Here is a 17,237-nt window from a genome sequence, read left to right on the forward strand (position 1 = left end):
ATTTCTCACATCAATTACTGGTGTAGGATGGGAAAGCTGTGTAGGTTTTTATGGTTACAACTGTTAGTTAAATTTTAACCTTCAGACAACTGTCAGTGGAACAGAGTGTAATCAGCACACTGATCAAAATACAAAATGAGTCTTCACCCGTTTCCTCACATTATTACTGTAACTCCAAGATGCCCTGAACCCAGTCTGAAATCAGCCTCAGAGGAGCTGTGCAGTAAAACATGCTTATGCAACTACACTAGCTGCTTTTGTGTTTGCTAAAACAGATGTTTGTGTTTTTTAAAATATTCTCGCAGAACTATAATAGATTTTCAGATTGATGACATACTGAATAAATCAGTATTTAATAAATAAATGGCTTTAATAATAACTGTGTGCCCTTGCGCTTTCAAATCCGAAGGATCAGCAAGAGTTCACCTGCTCCAGACAGCACTGCCCTTCCCCTCCTGAAAGCCGAGACTTGATGCCAACACCTTCCGTGCGGTGCAGCCTCACGAGCAAACACCTTCATCGTCACTCCCCGGGCGCTTCGGGGACGTGCTGAAGCACCTGTGCACCTCATTGCTTTGCTCGGGCATCTCACGGACCGAGCGCAAGCGGGACAGGAAAACACAGCGGAAGGTCTCACCCGCAGGGTGAACGGAGCGGCGGCGGCCGGCAAGTGAGAACGGGTGGGGGGAATTTCGGCTGGGTGGGTGGGGGTGCTGCCGCAGCTCTGCCCGCAGAAGCGGCGGGGCGGGAGCCGCCCCCGGCCGCAGCAAGGCACGGAGGGGGATGTAGTCCGCGGGCGGCGGCGCGGGGCTGCCTACACTTCCCAAGGTGCCCGCCGAGCCGGGCCGAGCCGAGCCGCGGCGGGACTGCGGGTGCCGGCACCTGCCGGCGGGGGCGGAGCGCGGTGCGGGCCCCGCTGCGCGGCGGGCGGGGACGGTGCCGGTGCCGCCCGCGGGGGCGCCGTGACGGGCGGCGGGGACGGGCGGCGGCGGCGGCAGCGGCGTGGAGCGGCCCCTCCTGCGCGCCATGAGCACCGGCACAGGTAGGCGGGCGCGGGGGAAACAGCCGAGACCCCCCGGTGTTTGGGAAGGGGTCGTGGCCGCTGCCCGGCTGGGGTCCGTCACGTTGCCGCGCGGCTGCGCGCCGGGGCGCGGGCAGGGGCAGCCGGGCGGGAATTACTCACCTAAAAATAAAAAAAATCCCGAAAATATGCGAATATGTGTGTGTGTGGCTGGGGGGAGCTGCCGCTGCGGCAGCCTCGGGCGCTGCCCGGCGGGAGGGGCTGCGGCTGCCGCGGCGGTGCGGGGCAGCGGGACCCTGCGCGGGGCTCCAGCGGAGCCGCCTCTGCCCCGGGGCATCTCCCGCACCTGCTCCAGTCATCTCCCGCACCACTGGCGGGGGCCCCGCTAGACGGGCTGGGCCGTGTCCATCCCCGTCTCCATCCCCCGCATCTCCCCTCCGGGACGCCGTGGCACGGCTGGGGGTCTCTCCGCGGCTCCGCAGCCGAGGTGCGGGTGAGGGCTGCATCAGGCGGCATCAGGCTGCCACCCCTGCCCGCCCGGCATCCCGGGGGTGGGAGCACACAGCCGAGATAACCGTGGTGGTAGAGAAGGTGAAAATCAGGGATGTGCCATGGAGCCCTAGCTAGGATTGCCGCCCGGAGGAATCCAGTTGCCCAGGGCAATACAAAAGTAATTTATCCTGTGATACATGCACGGTTTGAGAACTGACTTGGAATTGTATTTTCCAGCGGTTCGGTGTTTGTCTGCGTTGTGTGTCGGCGGGAGGTGGTTACTTCAGAGCACAGCTGATCGCAAAATATTACAGTCCTTTAGGCAAATGCAGGGTTGTGCATAGGGGAAGGGGGGGGGCTTTGAGAGTTGATTGTGTATTTCGTTTCTGAGGGTAACTGTAGCTGTTAAATATACTCTTTACCGCAACAACAGGCAGAGGCTGAATAGCTACAATTACGTGGTGACTCTGTGTGTCAACATGCTTAATCATATCACATCCTCGCAGCGAGCCAAAGGGGAGCCTAGTGAAAATAGAGAGGAAGACGAGCTCCCGGGTGGGGCAGTGAGTGACCTGGGTTCAGGCACCTGCCGCAGACTTCCGCTAAAAACCTAGTTTGGTATTTCCTTGGATTAGTTGATGGCGTACATATTTCCACGTGTGTCGACTGTCCACATTCTTGCATGGTCTGTGGATGAAACATGTACTGCCAGCATTGCTGATCCTCTCTGTGGAAGTGCCCAGGCTAAGGCACAGGGGTGCAGGTGAGAGCAAAGTAAGCGTGTGTTGCAGGGTGATTTGAACCGTATGTTAGAAATGCCAAATATGTTCGCTGTCTTTAAGGGCATCAAGGTGGTTAACACAGAAGGTAACATCTGCTTTGGAGATGATTATACTCCAGCACAGAATCCTTTCCTCAGTTACCTGGCTGTCATTTTGAGCTGAAGAATATGAAATGCTGTGAAACATTTAAATTCTCTAGTGGTAGAACTGAACCTAGTAGAGGGAATATAAGGTCCAAAGTTTTATGTCTATAATATTTAAAATCTCAATTAAATAGATTCTAAAGTTATAAACCCGGTAGAAAAGTTAGTGCATAACACTCTAATGCAGAGGAGACTTGACACTATTCTATCTTAGTAATTGCAGCAAACACGGTGTAAATGAAATAGCAAAAATGAACAGTGCCAAGATAAAAATAACATCATGGGAAAAAAGAGAGTGGAAAAAACCCTGAGAGTTCTTAGCTCTCATTTGAAAGAATAACTGGCAGGTTTAGGGGTTTTGGTTTTAAGTATAAGGTTAGCTTCGATGTTTCCAAATTTTGATTTTGCATGTCTATGTGGGCTATGTAAACAATTTGCGATCAATTTTCATGATAAATGAAATGTGAAGAGACCACATCTACTCAGAAAAATCAATGGAAGTTTTCCATTAACATCAATGGGACAAGTATTGTATGGCAAATTCAATGCCACAGTTTGTCTAAAATCACTATTTCCAAAAGATTTCCACCAAAATTACTATGGAAAGGCTGTAATTTCAGGTTTGGTGTTTACTGTAACAGAAGGATATTTCTGGTTCTGCAAAGAAAATAAGGGTGCAGTGTGGTATTAAAATCAGCCCCATGGAAGATTCAAAGAATTACTGCACTGTTTGGTAATCCAGGAGAAATCCTCGATATTTCTTTTACTCTTGGGATGGAGTTGTGGATCTGTGCTTGTTACTCCAGAAACCTTGACTCAGTCTGTGTGTTCTGTTGTACCAAGGCAACACATTATTAGCTGTCTGTATCAAGAGAGTTTCAGGCAGTGCTGCAACACTGTCTTGCCATTTTAACTGTAAGATTTGATGTTAGATATAGAAGTGATTATATATGGTAAATGTGAGTTCGTAGTATATAGATACAGGTAATATAATTTAAAATCGTTTAGTAGTACATAGATTAAACTATCATTCTGTATTAATGGACTGCAGACTCCCACTATAATTTTAAATCTAGAAAGTGTATAATCATCTGGTATAGTAAGACACAGCTCAGATGCATTATTACATATGTTATAATTATATTTTTCCACATGTGATTTTTCCTCAGCTGCCTTCCATATACTTGTCATTGCTCTGGCTTAAGCTATTTCTAAGAAAGTGCCCATTCACTGCTTTTTTACCTGGGAGATCTATGTGGCATGGTTGTACTTTCAGGATTCTAAATGTAGTTTTACGAGTTTATAATATGGTTATCAGTCTAATAATTTAGGTCTTTGCCATCCTGAAATCATAGCAAGAAGAACAGAGTAGGTTAAAAAATTGAGATTGAGAAAATGAGGTTCCCCTCAATTCCCAGAAATAGGGTAATATGATGTCTACTATTTAAGTGCAAAAAAAGGAATCACAGAGCTAATTACATACTAGGTGAATTATCTTAGATTAGATTAAATTAAATGTCGTGACACAAATTCACACAGCTATTTAGTCTTTATTATATTAAAGGGAAAATTTGATTGCATGGATCAGAGAACAGCTAATGGAGTATCACAACGCAAATGGAGCAGGAACAAAGTGGCTCTGGTTACAAAAGAGGTTGTGCAGGTTGGTCACAGAGGGTCCAGCTCTGCTTAGGAGATGATTAATTCCTTTTCAAAGTTCTCATGCAAATAGGAATCCTCCCTAGAGACAACAGTTACGATTGTTTTAGACTATACTGTTTTATAGTTAGATTTTACTTTCAGCCCTTAATTTTGAGCACTGGTTGAAGAGAGCATTGAATTACTAGATAGGAGCACCAAGAGATCCACTTGCTTTGGAGTTTGCCAACTAATGAAATGTGTTCAGCTTATAACATGCAATCTTACACATTTCATAATTGAGCAAAAGTAGAACAACCTCATTTCATTGCCATTTTAGTCATGTTTCCCTGAAAAAATAAACAGTAACACATATTTCCTGATGTCATTTTCTTCCTCTGATGTTGAATTGCATAGATTGTGTATAATTTCTTAGATTGTCAAAAGTAGGAAGTCATATCTTGGGATTCTCTAAGGTTTTGGGGGGTTCTTTACAGCTCTTAAGAAAATAGTTTCAATTTAGTGTATGGCATCATGTTCTTGGATGGTGGAAACATACAGCACAGTTGGGAGAGGATAAAGTAGGTCAGAAGAGATTATCAGGTGGTGGTATATCAGCTGGTAGCTCCTGACTGCAGGACCTCCTGTCTCCCCCAGGCCTTTATATGCTGCCCCAGCACTGCAGCACATCTCTGCAAGGGAGGCTAGTTCCCCTTAACAAAACCCAGATATTTGGCTTTCTGAGTGAGGTCTATTTCTTGCCTACTTACCTGTTTGCAGTGCAGCGTCTGTACAGAAACGAGCATCCTTCTTGGCTGGTATCTGTTCACATCTGATTGCCATTTCAATAAGATATTCAAGTAGTATACTTTCAGTTTTGCTTCTCAGGACATTAATGGCTTATGTACTTAATGTCCAATAGTTATCGTTGTCATAAGAACATAGGCTAAGAAATGCAAAAGAAATTGAAAAATTAAAGCACAGAGATTGAGGTAACCTTTTCCCTCTCTTGCCACCTTCTATGCAATGGGCTGACCAACATTCAAGGAGAAGTGAGGAAACTCTGATTTTAGTTTTGCCCAATTTGACAAACCATTCCCCCTCCACACTATGCAAATTCAGGCTTTAGCAATGGAAACACATCTCTCCTGATTACTGTTAACTTCAAGCTCACTGCTGCATTTTCCAGTCCTGCTAGGGGTTTACTGGTCCATTAACCCACCTTTGGACCTTGAGTTCTCCAACCAAGCATCCAGCACTTGCAATAATTAATTTCCACATATGTATGTGGAAAGGGACTGTGCTGCATGGGGCTTTTAGAAGCAGAGCTCTGGGACCATCAGGGTGAGAGGGGGCCCAGCCAGCAAAGCTGGGTCTCTGCAAAAGCCCAGCGTAGATGGAGGGCAGCGCATGGGCCTTGGAGATTATTGGACAATTTGCTGGCTCGCTGTCTGCATATTTAAATATAACCTTAAGGCAAATATTTCTGAATTTAGAGTATTTCCTGTGTCAAGATCCATTAGCAGCATGTCAAGGTCCGTAACTGTTATTGTCTGAAAAGCTGGAATGGTTTTTTTCACAGCTTATTAGTTGATGTCTGTGCTCTGAAATCTAGATTGAGTATTGTTTTGCACAAAGCTCGGTTATTTATTTTTCCACTTTAGAAAAGGAATGTGTAATGAATAAAAACTTTGTTCAGTGAATATTTCTGTCTGGTTTAGGAGCCATTTTTCTCCCTTTCTCTGTAAAATCAAATCCTTCTTCTACTGCCATTAGTCAAATAGATCAATAACTTTGTTTTAAAGATTCTGCTGATCCTATACGACAGGTTGCTTGATCTTGTAATGTTTAAGGAAATCAAAGTCTAAATGCAGTTGGCCATGAAAGATATTCTGAATTGCAAGAGATCACTAGTGATATTTTACTATTTTAAATACTTTAAATGTTCTTATTACAGGGGTTTGGGTTTCATGGGTTTTTTTGGTTGGTTTTTTGTTTGTTTGTTTGTTTGTTTTGTTTTTTTGGTTGCTACTTAGAAACTGTTATTTTTAGATTTAAGTAATGCTGTCATTGTGAAACAATAACAGATTGCTGTTGCTCCTTATGGTGGATATTAAGAATAAGTGTGTTATCTTGGTTATTACTGTATAGTAGCTGCTCACAAATACAGCAACCAGTTCCTTGGAAGTGTTTAAGTACCTCTTCTGTTGGTTCATTTCTAGCATGAGGCACTATGATTCTATCAGAAGAGGATGAAATGTGATTGTCTAACATTCTTCCTCTTCCCTCTTGCCAAGTTCATTTGAACTTCAGGGGAAAAAATCCATCACCCATACTATTTTATGGAATGAAACAGCTGAATACAGTATAAAACGGAGCACTAAGTGTACAGTAGTTGTGTTCCTTCAATTCTGTTTCAGGCGATAGGAAAGTAAAATTTAATAGCTGTGATGCTGTTTGTGTGGTAAAATTCATGGTGAAGTAGAAAGAGTTAAAGTTTGGTGCATATCATATGAAAAACAAGCCACAGAAGCTGTTCTGCTTAAGTGTCATGCAAGTGCTTTTGTCACTTTAAAAAATAGGTCATCTACTTCCTTCTCATAAGTATTTGACTTAGAGATTCATGGATAGCAAGGAATTTCAGAAGTAATGCATAATGCAGTTTACTAGTTGATGTCTAAATATATACTGGGATCTTCTCTGCTGAGCAGCTCTCAGTGGGACTGAATGAACGGGCTGCCTTGTTTGCAGGGATTTTTCTGGAGAGTTCTTGGTCAGAGACCTCTTCGTGGTTTTTTCTCCCTCTGTTTTTACCTCTGTCAAAGAGTTTACTGGGGTACATTTATAAATCCCATATTGCTGTAAATATTGCAGTTTAAAATTGTGTGAATGCTCTAGAAGTCATGAAAAGTATTTTTACAGTTTCCCCTTTTTTCATGTCAGTTATTTTCATTTACTTTGCTCTGTTTACAAATTTTTATAATCTCATCCTGTTGATGTTCTCAGTATTGCAAACTCAACTGGGCCTGCAAGTCAAACAGGTTTTTCTGTTCTTTACCTTTTAACAGCGCACTGAGGCTTTTTGATAGAGTACAGCTGACAAGTTTGGCTTCATGGAGTCTTGTTGGGTTGGCCTTGCTGCGGTGTTTCCTTTGGCTTTGCAATTCCAGCAGCATGAAAGCAGTCATTTGGTTACAGTTTTAGATGCACCGTAGATCTAATCTTTAAGATTGCATATATAATTGTGTAGGCCACTGAGACCAAAGGAAACCATAGAAACAGGCTGTGCTGCCACTATTACCCTTGATGACAGGAAAACGGGAATGGAAAACGGTTTTCAGCCAAATCCTTAGCCAGGATACAAGGCAATCGGGAACAGCTGGGGCTGTGTATGTGTGTACCGCGAGTTGTAGCGAGTGTCTGGCAGTGACTCCAGCACCTCACCCCTGTGACTCGCACATATGCTCTCCATTCTGCTGTCTGTTAACCTGGCTGTAAATCAGGCTCAAGGAGTGCCAATTGCAGGGTTTGGGCCTGTGCTCTGAGCCTCGGTGTGCTTGGCAGCTCCTGCCTTGCTCGGACTAAATACAGCCCCGTGCTCTGCCGTGGGCTTCAGGCAGTGGCAGATCTGTGCTTGGGCACAGGCCATAGGTAAATGCTGGTGATAAGGGAGCAGAGTTGGTTTACTTTGAATCTCTCCATGACTAATAGTGTACACTTAGCTATGATGTTCCCACCTGCCAGGATTGATGCAGTGAACACGATGGGGGAAGGCTGCTGTGTACTTCTCTTGAGTGTGGCACGCACGGAGATGTGTTGGAGCAGTCTGCTCTTGTTCCACCCAGAGGAGAGAAGGCCAAGGGTAATTGACTTGTGGTCTTCAACTCCCTAATGGGTGGGTGAAGGGGAGATGCAGCCAAGCTCCTCTCACAGGGGCATGAGGCAACAGTCAGGAGGGGTAGCAAGGGAAATTCATGCTGGTCGTAAGGAAAAGTGAAAGCCCAGTGAGAGTGCCTGAACCCTGGAGGAGGGTGGCAGAGAGCCTGTGAAATCTCCAGCCTCCGAGATTTTCAAAATTTAATAGGACAAGTTGCCCCAGCATTTGCCAAACTTTGAAGAGTTGACCTGCTTTCAGCTGGACTTCTGGGCAGCTTGTCCAAAATTTTCTGTGGGTATTTGAAACCATCCTTAAGCGTGACTGCAGAGCTTCTGCTGTGCTGCTACAGAGATCTGTGGGCAGATTGTTTTGTGTGGCCATTTACCAACTAGTGTTTCTGGATGTGTTTTGATGGCTGATTCTGCCTTGGAAAATTGGAGAAAAGCTATCGTCAGCTGCACGTATGAACACTTGTAAGCTTTCATGCACCAGACCTTGGGGAGAAACAGGGTTTATGTACTACAAACGTGTTGAACAGTTGCCTAAAGATGCAGACCTCTTCTGTGGGTTATGTTTGTGCAGCTGCAGAGCCCCCCCTTTACTGGGACAGAGAGTTTGATATGAAAATCTGGCTTCACTATCACTGCTGGGACTTCGAGAAGTCCTAAACATCCTTCACCCATGAGTGAAATCAGTGTGAACTGCAGTGTCTTATCTCTCTGAAACAGGGCATATATTTATGTGCCTTCATACGGAATTAGATGTAAACATTTTAGCATCTTTATTCTAATAGCCATGGGTTTTCATGGTACAAAGCTAAGATAAGCATTTCACAGACTGCCTTAATGTGTTGTCAGTAAGAGAATAACCAAAGCTGTTCTAGCATCTTCTTTAAGGCTTCTGTCCTTATGCACCATGAGACCTTTAGGAAAAAGCATTAGTGTTTCAGGTTGCTGACATTTGTTGTCGTTATTTAAGATCATCACACTGTCTGTACCAGCTCAGACTGAATGTCTCTGGCTCAGTAGTGTTTCCAGCTGTGCCTGTCATCCTGACCTGGGAACTAACAATGACAGTGGCTTGTCCATCTTGGTCTTGGACGTTTTTCAAGATGGTACTAAGGGATGCATCACCTGAGATGATGAATTTTAGCTCATTTTTGGTAGTGTGGCCTAAATTTAATTGAATGCAGAAAGCCAGCTTATCAGACTTCTATTTATATCTTAGTAGATCTTCATGTCTTAAGAGAGCTACCCAATGACACTGCTGTAGATTTGATTTTGTTTGTATTATTAACAGGATTTGACCTGAGGCTAAAACCTAGGTTGTACTGAGAACCCTTAACTCCTGTTATTTCTAAACTTTGGGGTTAAATAATGTTTCTGGGCTGAAGTGATATGCTGCATTTTCATAAAAACTGCTGAAGCGATAGGCTCATGTTTTTCATTTCTTTCCACAGATCTATAATTTTAACTTGCGATATGCCTGAGCTTTCTTCCAAGGTCAAAGCTGATTTTCCATGGGAACAACACAGGCTGTGTCCTGTGAAGTATATGAGACTGACGGTAGGGTAGTGCTGCCAGCTCTGAAGAAATGCTTGGCTGGGCTTTCTGCATCTTGTCTCTGAAGCACATAAGGTCTACATGGATCTAGAAGCGTGCCATAGTCATGCCTATTTTAGAAAGCGGCAAACAGCACGAGCTGCAAATTTAAGTTGGCAGAAGAAGCCTGGCTGTTAAGCTAAAGCTGTCAGAAACTGCCATAATGTTGATTGGATACTCAATTTACCTGGTCTGTTAAGAATTAGAAAGGCAGCTTCTCAGAGCCTTTCTAAATACAAAGATACTTAATAGTTTTTGAAATATATAGAAATTCTATATATTGGAGACAGTCCCAACTTCCATCCTAGCAATTTGGATATCATACATGTATTTCTTAAGGTCATTAGAAATTTATTTATTAGAGCGATGGATGCTTTCAGTATTGCTGTTTGCACTGTGGGCATCAAAAAGCACAAAGATTTCAATTCTGAATTTCATCTTTAATTCTGGTTGCTTATTTAAGCTGGTTTTGAGATGGTGTCTAGGTTATAGGTCAAATTTAGTTGCTAAGTCATCTGATCCTCTACTACTTCTCTATATAAGTGGTTGTTTTCACTCACATATCTCAATACTGAGTTGTTTGCAAAAGCAGAGCTGTCTTCCCTCAAGACAATAAAAGGTAATGAACCTATTGCTTCCTGTGATAGTCCATTTCTGTGCTGATCATATTGCTTGCTCAGAAAATGCTGTACTGGTTTATTTTTTGGTAGTAAAAAAATAATTTTCTTTTTTCCCCTAATAGAACCTATTTTCTGTAAGTGAACCTGTGAACTCCTGTTTTAAGGAGTTGCACATCCAAGTGTTGCTTACGAAGACCTTAGCAGTGAGTAAACAGCAAATCTTGACATGTTAAAGCACGATTCCTACTCTTAGCTTGTCTTGTGGCTCTGTGCTTTGGAAGGCAGACCATGGAAGGAAAAGGACTGAAGTTTAAATAGCCCCTGTGAATTTTCTAGGGAAATTGTTGTAACTGTGCTGTGGGGAAAAAAGATGTTGAATGGAAATTATTTTCACTGCATTGGCATTATGGCATCGTGAAGAATTAACAGTTGCCAAAGAACCTGTATTGGTCCCAGGCTACTTGGCACTTCACCTCGACAGCTGTGTATGGCACTGGAGCAGTGGGGAGGGAGGACTTTGGATGGGCGGTAAGAGCTGTTCATCGATAAGAGCCGTAGTACTGACTCGTAAACAAGTTCCCCTACATATTCCACTCCTTTCTGCCTCTGGGCTGCAATCCCTTCTGCTGCTTCCAGGATGACCCTTGCATCTCACTGTCAGTTTTGAAATCTCTTTTTATCAATTTATTTCAGCTTTTTGTTGCATACTTCTGTGTAAGCATCCTGAAATGGTATGCCCTAAAGCAAGCATTAATGCAATAAAAAATTGGAAAACTTTTAAGTGGAAATAATGTAACTAGTAGGGTAATTGCTGTTATTTTAATATTCCGTGTATTTTTTTTCACACTGCAGTTTATATTGTTTGTAAACTATTGGGGGGTGATGTTGTCTCTGGCTTTGTATCATATATAAAGAGCTGTAGTATTTTTAGTCTAAAAGATGACATCTTCTCTTTAAGAAGATTCTGCCATATTTTGCAGGAACTCCTTCCTTTTTTGATAGCATGTATCACTTTACATTTATATTCTCTGATGTCAGGGTTTCTTTTGGTAGAATTTCATTATGATACTGTTGGTGCTACATATTTTTATAAATATATTTAGCTTTTTAATAGTATTTTTGATCAATTGACTGCAAAGCTCTCACAAGAGAAGGGGATTTGCTTGTGCACACAGGAGAACTGAGAAGAGATTTGTGACTTGTATTTGATAGGATTAGTCAAGAGGACAAGAATCTGAAATATCAAAGTCTGAATTAAATGTTCCTTCAGTTAGGTCACTCTGACTTTACATATGTAAGACTTAATACATTTTGGGTTATTTTTGGCATTGGCGTGAGTGGCTGACATTTGTCGGTAAATGTAAGAAAGGAAAACAAAAGGTTAATTTGTTTCCCATCTTTTGCTGAGTTTTGAAAAATAATATCTGGTCCTCAGCTTGTCCAGCAGCTCAAGGAGAGGAGGAGAGAGGGAAGAGTTGGGCTTGCGAAAACCAATTGCAGTAAAGCCAGTTGCCTGCTGCTAACTCCATGTCCCTGGGCAGCCTAAATATTCCTGCCCTTGATTTTTGTTTCTCTCTGGATCATGTCAACAAGGAGATTTCATTAAAAAAAAAAAATCAAGACTGCAGCTGATGTCACCCATCAGATAAGATTGCACATGTAAAATACTTAAAAAAAAAAGTAAAAAACACTAGAACCTAACCCTGGAAAATGTGTGGGTTTTTTTACTTTTATGTGGTAGGAAAAGGCAGCACGTAGTGGCACCCAAGCTGAGAGTGTGCAGCCCCACCAAGGAATCTCTGCAGCCCACAGTGACGCCTGTCCCAGCAGACCCTTGCCAGCAGCTGTCACTGTCACTTGCCAGCTCTTTAAAGCTCTTTAAAGGTGGCATTATGTGGCAAAGAGATAACATGCAGCTTTTTCCTCTGGAGGCAGGCTTAAGTTAATATTTCCCCAAAGGCCAGTGTTATGGATAAGTGCAGCAAAGTGGAAAAGCCCTGGGTTTCTCTCTGCTCACCCATCTCCCTTTCCCAGCTGGGCAGGGAAGCTGAGGATTTAGGCAACTTTCCAATTTTTCAGTTTCTGCAACTTTCATCAGTTACAATCACGTGGATACCATAGGTAATTTGGAAAATATTTATGATCCATTCCATGTCACACTGGTAACACCTGTCAGCTTTTGTATCTCCCAGTGACCTGAAAGCTTAGTTTTGGGAAGAAGATCATTTCAGTCCTGGGGGCTAGTACTGAGTTGAGCTTGTTTACTTCAGTACATTTGTTTTGAGTACATTTACTTGAGTACATTTAGCTGAAATGGACCTACTCCAAGCCATACATGGCACTCCTGTTTAAAAGACATTGAAACAACCAGGTTCATATTAAAAAAAATCTGACCAAAGTGCACCACACTGATTGTGCCCTAATGCTCTCTGTTTGGAAGCATCAGGTTCCTATGTTCATTTGTTTGTCAGCAAGTTTTGGTCATTTCGTCGTTCCAGAAGAGTGTCACTGCTGGTATAGTTTAAGACTGAGGGGGAAATCATCTGCATAATGAGAACCATTCCAAGGAGAGGTGGAGCAGACAGGTCGAACTGGAGGTGCCTACTGAGGAACAACACAGGGTGGTTATGAAGAACTGCATTGCTTAACACATTAGTTTAGAAGCCTTTTGTCAACATTGGGCTTTTGTTCCAGAGGAGGCTCACAGTGGGTTGTGCCTGCACCCATTGTGCAATGGGCCATTGTAGTCTGAGCCAGTGGTTGTTTGCCCACCATCAAGTTGAATGAGCCTGGTATAAAGAAAAATGCAGACAGGTATTTCTTTGCAGGAAATTCTCAATATCATACCATATCAGGCTTTAACTGGGCTTCCAACCACAGAAGCATGTTTCAGAAGCTGTATTTTTAAAAGCTTACTCCAAAATTCAGATTTTATATTATAGTTTAAGAAGTTCATGAGGGTTACTTAACAGAGCTCTTGATATGACCCACTGGTGAAGCAGCAGCCAGCCCTGAAGCCTGCAGTGCCTGTAGGAAAGGCCTGTCCCAGTGCAATGCCTTACCCCAGAGCATCAGGGTAAGGCACTGGCAAGTTAAATGTGTCTTATGTGTGCCCAGGGAGTCTCCAGAAATCAGAAGTGCTAATGCGAGGGATGCTGACTAATCAAAGGAGCACAGCTACGTGCAAGAGCATTAATTTTACTAACACATCCTTGTAGTTTGTCAAGCTAATAAGGCTCTCCAACATTTCATGTGAATTCACAAAAGACTTAAATTCAATTGACTTCATATTGCTCCTTCAGTTTGAAATGTACATCATTCATCTTTACAGCTTGGAATTCCTCGTTCGTAGTGCTCATCATAAGATTTTAAAAGTTATTCTAAAATTGATTCCTTAAAAGTTTTTAAGATGAATAATTTTCAAATTCAAGACTAGATATGCTCTCATGTATAATCCCATTGAAGCATAAGGAACTATGTACTTATGTAAGAAATAAAACTTCATTCTGTAGCTATTAAAAGCTTCCTCTTACCTTAGAATTGAAATTTTGAAGTTTGAATCAAACTTTGAAAAACTTTGATTCAAATAAGAATATTTTCGATTCTTTTTAATATTATTACTCAGATACAAGTTCCAAATATACCTTTGGTCAGCTTTCTTGTGTAGACATAGTAACTAAGATGTTATTCCTTAAACTCCCAGAGCCCCTTCATCTATGAACTATTGTGCTGCAAATTATTAATGGAATACGTTAGTCTAGAAGTTTTATCTGCATCTGTCTTATATAATTTAATGCAAATAAAATATGCTAGGACACGAAATGTTCATCTGTGATATTACTTCTGTTTATTCAGCTTGAGGAAACTGAAGGTGAAGTTAAGAGTACACTTAAAAAAATGTAGGTAGGAAATCAAGGAAACAGGTTTTAATTATGATTTAAAATGAAATCAGCAAATAAGTCTAGAATAAAATTATAAAAGATTGCTGTAGGTTGCTGCAGTGGTGCATTAACATACTAAACTATTTAGAGTGTGACACATTTTCCACATCAGAATTAAACAAATAGCAGCTTAATACGTTAAGTCATTTCAGTGACATCTGCTCTGTCAGTTGCCCACGGGCTGGAAAATGAAGTATTATGGCAAAAGATACACAGATGGATCCAGCAGCTCAGGATTTGCTCCAAGTGGTGGAGGGCTGGGGGCCAGTTTGCGTCCCTTGGTACCAGCCATGTTGGTGAGATGCTTTTGGCCCCTGCCTTGGTTTGGTATGAGATGCTCAGCTAAGGACATTATCACCACTGTCCTATTTCCCCCACCACATCAATAAAATCAGTGAGTGGAACAAAGAGGCCATTTCTGCTGTTTCCAAGAGGAATTTCACTTACTGTGAAATTTTTTTCTTTTTTTTTCTTTTCCTGAATATTTTTTCCTTTCCTTGGGGCTACGCTAGTGAGCGAAACTCCCCTGCTTTGTCTGTTCTTCCCAACACCCTGAGAATGTGGCTTCACACCAAAACTCATGTGATTGGCATTCTTTCTCCAAGGCAAGGTATTGTAGTGTATGTCTAGGACTTTAAATGATCTTAGGCTTAAAAAAATAAATTACTGTAGTATCATCGATTTACTAGATAGTATATGAGCAGAAGCAAAAACCTTATGAAAATCTCTGAGATCTATCAATTAGGCTATATATGCACAGAAGAAAATTAAGGTAAAAATCATAAACAGTAGCATCTGTAATCATAAATCAGAATACAAGTTGGAGCCTCTTTTCTACCATTTGGATTTTGTTTATGTTGTTCATACTGGAAGGGGATGAGGAGACTTTATAAAATGTTAAAAACCTTTAAACCTTTTTTGCAACTATGACAACTAGAACCAAATTGTGATTGCTGCACAATCACATCACCCAGGGATGGTACTTAATCTAAAATATCAAATATTTCAAGGCTGTGATAGAACATGAGGCTTAACAATACTTCTTATATTGCAGTCAAAACTCCCAGAGCTCCAATATGGAAGAGTCAGCCAAAATTCGCAGTGCAGCCAGATTAGCAGTGTTAATCACATTGCCTGTTCTTTAAATTGTAAGGAATCTGTGCAGGGTGTAGAGACTGGAAACTGGATACCTGTGCAGTAATGGCTGTGTGTGACCCACAGGATATGTGGTTAGGTGGGATTGGTATTTACTGTCTCAACAAAATCCCTACTTCCAAGGCAAAATCGCAACGTCAAATGTGTAACTTTGTAAGCCACCTTGGTTTTTTGTATGTTTGGTGTGTGCATAATTTTGAAAAGACAGATTGGCTTCTCTAGTTCGTTGTGACTTCTTGGTGATGGGATCACCAAGGTCACTGTATATCTAATGGTTAGTTTGTAGGGTCAGTTCTCAGGCCAGGCTGCTGCAACTCTGCATGTTTGTTGTGACTGGTAGCACTGTGGGACAAGAAATTTATGATGGTATTTATATATATATAAAAGTAATTCATGCAGCTATTTACACATAAGTGTGTCTGCAATTAGCTTCTATTCTTTTAGAATGCAATGGTCTAATACTACATGTTCAGATCAGAACATGTTGCATTATAGCAGATCCAGGTACAAGAGTTTTGCTTTATTACTTAGGTAAGTAGTACAATACTATGATGGAAGGTGGCCTTGTAAAAAAACCTGGATGGGCAAAGATGCTGTGAGCTAAAGGTATTCAGCAACACTGAACACCCAGTCACTTTCTGAACGATGCAAGACACAGGTTTGGAAGGCTAATTTTTAAAGTGTGTCCCCTCTCGCACTTGTGACAGTGTTCGTGTTAGGAATTTTAGGGAGGTGTCTTGCACTCTCACGCCACAGTTCTGCCACTGGGATGAAGTGAAGCATGTCCATGGACAGGCTGCCTGGATGGGCAGAGGCTGGGAGGAGAAAATCCTCCTGCCGGCAGGCAGGCTCCTTTGGGAGACTATGGGAGAACATCCATGTCTTCATGTCTTAGTGATGGGCTGTAGAGAAGATGGACCCAGACTCTGGTCAGAGGTGTGTGGCAAAAAGACAAGAGTCAACCCCGTGGCGATGTTCAACATGGCAAGTTCTGATTAGATATAAGAGGAAACAAAATTCCCAAGAGCATTGTAAAGCACTGGAGCAGGGAAAAGGCGGCCTTACATCCTTGGAGGTTTGATATCTGGACAGGACAAGGCCCTGGGCAACCTGATCTGGTGGGATCTGCGCTGAGGAGGAGGCTGGACTAGATGACCTCCAGAGGTACCTTCCAACCTAAATTATTCTGGTTCTAAATATAGTGTGTGGGAGTGCTAAACTTGACTTCGGCATGATTAAAATTACATTTAAAGCTAAAGCAGGACAGCAAGACAATGCTTCTGGGACTCTTGTGCAGCACTTCCAAAAAATACAGACACACGTACATTTTCAGTGGAAACTCAGTTCTGAAGCATAATGATGTACCAGTTGAGAGTTATGTGGTGATTTTAAAACCATAACTATGTCTTGGACTGTGTGTGATGCTTGGGTGTACTTTTGTAAGGGGTCAGATTTATTTCTGCAGGTCATAAACTGAGCAGCTGAATGGATTTGAGGCTTCTAACTACAATCTGGGACAGATAATTAAAAGATCTAATCTCTTGTACAGCTGACCTAAGAGTAAAGACAATATAGTTCCAGTAGTCTGTAGATTTGCTGCATAGGAGAGTACACAGCTTCTCATTTAGTAATGTAATATGTTCTTAGTACAACTTGTCATAATTTAATATGTTCTTAGTACAACTAGGCCAATTTTGAGATAGTCTCTCGGTTTAAAGTTGAATCTTGGGACTGTCATTTTTTTTTTGACTGAATGTAAAATATATAGGGAATTCCTAGGCAGGAGAGGTACAATCTCAGTAGTAGAAAACTGTCTGTAAAATGGTAGCCTAAAAACATACCAAGGGAGAGGAGCTTTTTTTTAAAGAATAGAGCAATTTTGAGTTTAAAAAAGCAAACTTTATCACATTTTCTAATTATATCCATACCTAATCATAAAACTAATAAGTGGATTGATATGTACCAGA

At 42.0% G+C, this 17,237-nt stretch overlaps 1 protein-coding gene across 13 annotated transcripts in view; it reads left to right on the forward strand.

The window, feature by feature from the left end:
- Window positions 1–951: 951 nt before the first annotated feature.
- The window catches only part of ABLIM2 (actin binding LIM protein family member 2), a 142,343-nt gene continuing 126,057 nt past the window's right edge, over window positions 952–17,237 (forward strand). For all 13 annotated transcript variants that reach the window (XM_027686346.1, XM_027686351.1, XM_027686348.1 and 10 more), the window contains exon 1: window positions 952–1,042. In XM_027686346.1, the coding sequence (XP_027542147.1) occupies window positions 1,027–1,042 (16 nt within the window). In that variant the 5' untranslated portion in view covers window positions 952–1,026. The remainder of the gene's footprint in view (window positions 1,043–17,237) is intronic.

The sequence above is a fragment of the Neopelma chrysocephalum genome, unplaced genomic scaffold, assembly GCF_003984885.1.
Source record: "Neopelma chrysocephalum unplaced genomic scaffold, ASM398488v2 Primary Assembly neopelma1_71, whole genome shotgun sequence".
Taxonomy (NCBI): domain Eukaryota; kingdom Metazoa; phylum Chordata; class Aves; order Passeriformes; family Pipridae; genus Neopelma; species Neopelma chrysocephalum.